Here is a 2,625-nt window from a genome sequence, read left to right as displayed (position 1 = left end):
TATGTTTGTATGTATATATACATATATACTGAAAATGGTAATAATGTTATCATATAACAATACCATTGTGTAATAATTGTAATGGCGTTAAACATGAAATACTGAATTAATTAGTCATTATTCTTATTGCCTGTTTGCTTGCGTATCTGTGTGTCTGTGTGTGTCTGTGTGTGTGTGTGTGTGTGTGTGTGTCTGTGAGTGATTTTGTGTGATTATAAAAATTAAAATATGAATAAACTAATTGAAAATGTATTAATTGAATAAATACATTTGACCAAACTACGAGTTAGTTTACTGGTTAAGATGCCTGATGGGGCTGTTACAGTGACCGAGTACAAATGCAAGAGATTTCCGCCAAATGAATGAATGAATGAGTGAATGAATGAATGAGTGAGTGAATGAGCGAACGATCGAACAAACGAACTTACTTACAACAAACGAATGAAGAACGAACAGGTAAAAAACAATTAAATAAACAACGGAGGAGTAGCTAAAAAATCAATTAACTTAATTTCTCTAGTGAAAAATATAATTAATAGCTAATGCGTTTAAAAATTCCAATGGTGGTTTTACCCCTTATGGTGCAATTATAATTATGTTAATGTGACGTCATTTTTTCATTCATTCATTCACCCTTCGTTCGTTCGTTCGTTCGTTCATTCGTTGGCTGGTTCGTTCGTTTTTTTAATTAAATAAATATTTTTATACTATTGTTCATCTTTAAAGGAATGACATCTTTTTAAACTACAAATTGTGTCAATTTTTCTCCTAAATTAATAACCACATAAAAATCCAATCTTTTGCATGCGTGCGTGCGTGTGTGTGTGTGTCCTCGCGCGTATCTGTGTGTGCTTGTGTGTATGTGTGTGAACTTGTGAGTGTGTGACATAACTAATGAAAATAATAACAAAAGAAGATGTTACATAAACGTAGACACACACACACGCATACACACGCATACGCACGCATACTCACGCACACACACGAAAATATTAATAAACAAATATATTAGTTAATGTGAACTATAAAAATCAATCAATAAATAAACATCAAAAAGTTATACCGCATTTTAAAAAAATGTCAAGGCTGAAAATATTTTTTTTTAATTTAAAAAATAAATAATTTCCGGGGAAAAAAAAGATAAAATTTTTCTGAGAATAGAACGCTTGCAGATGAAGGAGATTGGAGAAACACATTTCTTTCCTCCCCACGCTTCTTCCCTTCATTAATAATTTAAGCCACACGTCCACACACACACACACACACACACACACACACACACACACACACACACACACACACACACACACACGCACGCAAACAATCGTGCATACGAATAAATATACACATACATATATACAAAGATACATATATTCACACATACACACACATACATACATACAAAGCTAAGCTATAAGCAAATACGCACATACATACATACATACAAACAAACAAACATACACACATATATACATACATACATACATACATACATACATACATACATACATACATACATGCATACATACATACATACGTACAAACAAACAAACAAACATACATACATACATATATACATACATACATACATACATACATACATACATACCTACCTACAAACATACATACATACATACATACATACATACATACATACATACATACATACATACATACATACATACATACATACATACATGCATACATACATACATACGTACAAACAAACAAACAAACAAACATACATACATATATACATACATACACACATACATACATACATACATACATACATACATACATACATACATGCGGCGACGACTTTTCCACCGCTCGTTTGTTGGCCATGTCCAGCGTTGCCAGCTGTGGGTGGTTGAGATCGTGGCCTAACACCTCTGTGGGCACCAGGCTTGACGACGAGTCTGTAAGATTTGCCATTGGCTTCAGACTTGGCCTGGTCATTCAGAATAAATACACGTGGCGGACGAGTTTGGGCACCACGGTTTGGTTTGTCGCCTGGGTGGGGGCCGTCAACTACGTCATTCAGCGCTAAACGATTACATTTGTCGGCTCTTCTCCAAGGCTTCAATCCCGGTTCTCAAGGAACCATCCGGCATTTCTGCGCATGATGGTAGGCGACCGGACGGATGCACGCTAATACCTTGGAGAGCCGGCAGATGTTTGGCGTGGGATGTTACGGTCCCTGGCACCCTCGCCGAACGATACGTAAACCTGACAAGTAAAGAATGCGGTTTGGCCGCGGCCAGGGCTGCGGACGAGAAAATGAAAAAATATGGGAATGCCCTCCCCTCGATGGAATTCTTGCCAATATGCATCGAGGTTCTCGGCCCGATGGACCCCAATACCCTTAAATTTCTCAAGGAAATAGGCAAAAAGATCAGTGTCAGATCAGGTGACAGCAGGGAACTGTTTTTTGCAACTAACCACATTTCGTGCTTGTTGCAGCGGTTCTTGCGTGTCTGTGTGCTTGAAAATATCCAACTGAATGCCGACATGTGCAATTAACGACAAATCAAAGTGTTAATCCATTTGTTACTTGATGTTTGAAGGTTCAGTGTCACTCATCATGTTTTGGTTTTAACATACATACATACATGCATACAT

At 37.0% G+C, this 2,625-nt stretch overlaps 1 protein-coding gene across 1 annotated transcript; it reads left to right on the top strand.

Annotated features, from left to right (window-relative positions):
• Nucleotides 1-303: 303 nt before the first annotated feature.
• On the top strand, nt 304-2,526 carry HELRODRAFT_173633 (hypothetical protein; the record flags this gene model as incomplete). Its single annotated transcript, XM_009020244.1, has 2 exons — nt 304-332; nt 2,136-2,526. The coding sequence occupies 2 exons, from the start codon at nt 304-306 to the stop codon at nt 2,524-2,526; spliced, it is 420 nt and encodes a 139-aa protein (XP_009018492.1).
• Nucleotides 2,527-2,625: the final 99 nt, after the last annotated feature.

Source organism: Helobdella robusta (genome assembly GCF_000326865.2).
Source record: "Helobdella robusta unplaced genomic scaffold HELROscaffold_27, whole genome shotgun sequence".
In the NCBI taxonomy this organism is placed as follows: Eukaryota; Metazoa; Annelida; class Clitellata; order Rhynchobdellida; family Glossiphoniidae; genus Helobdella; species Helobdella robusta.
This window is presented reverse-complemented; position numbering and strand designations above follow the sequence as displayed.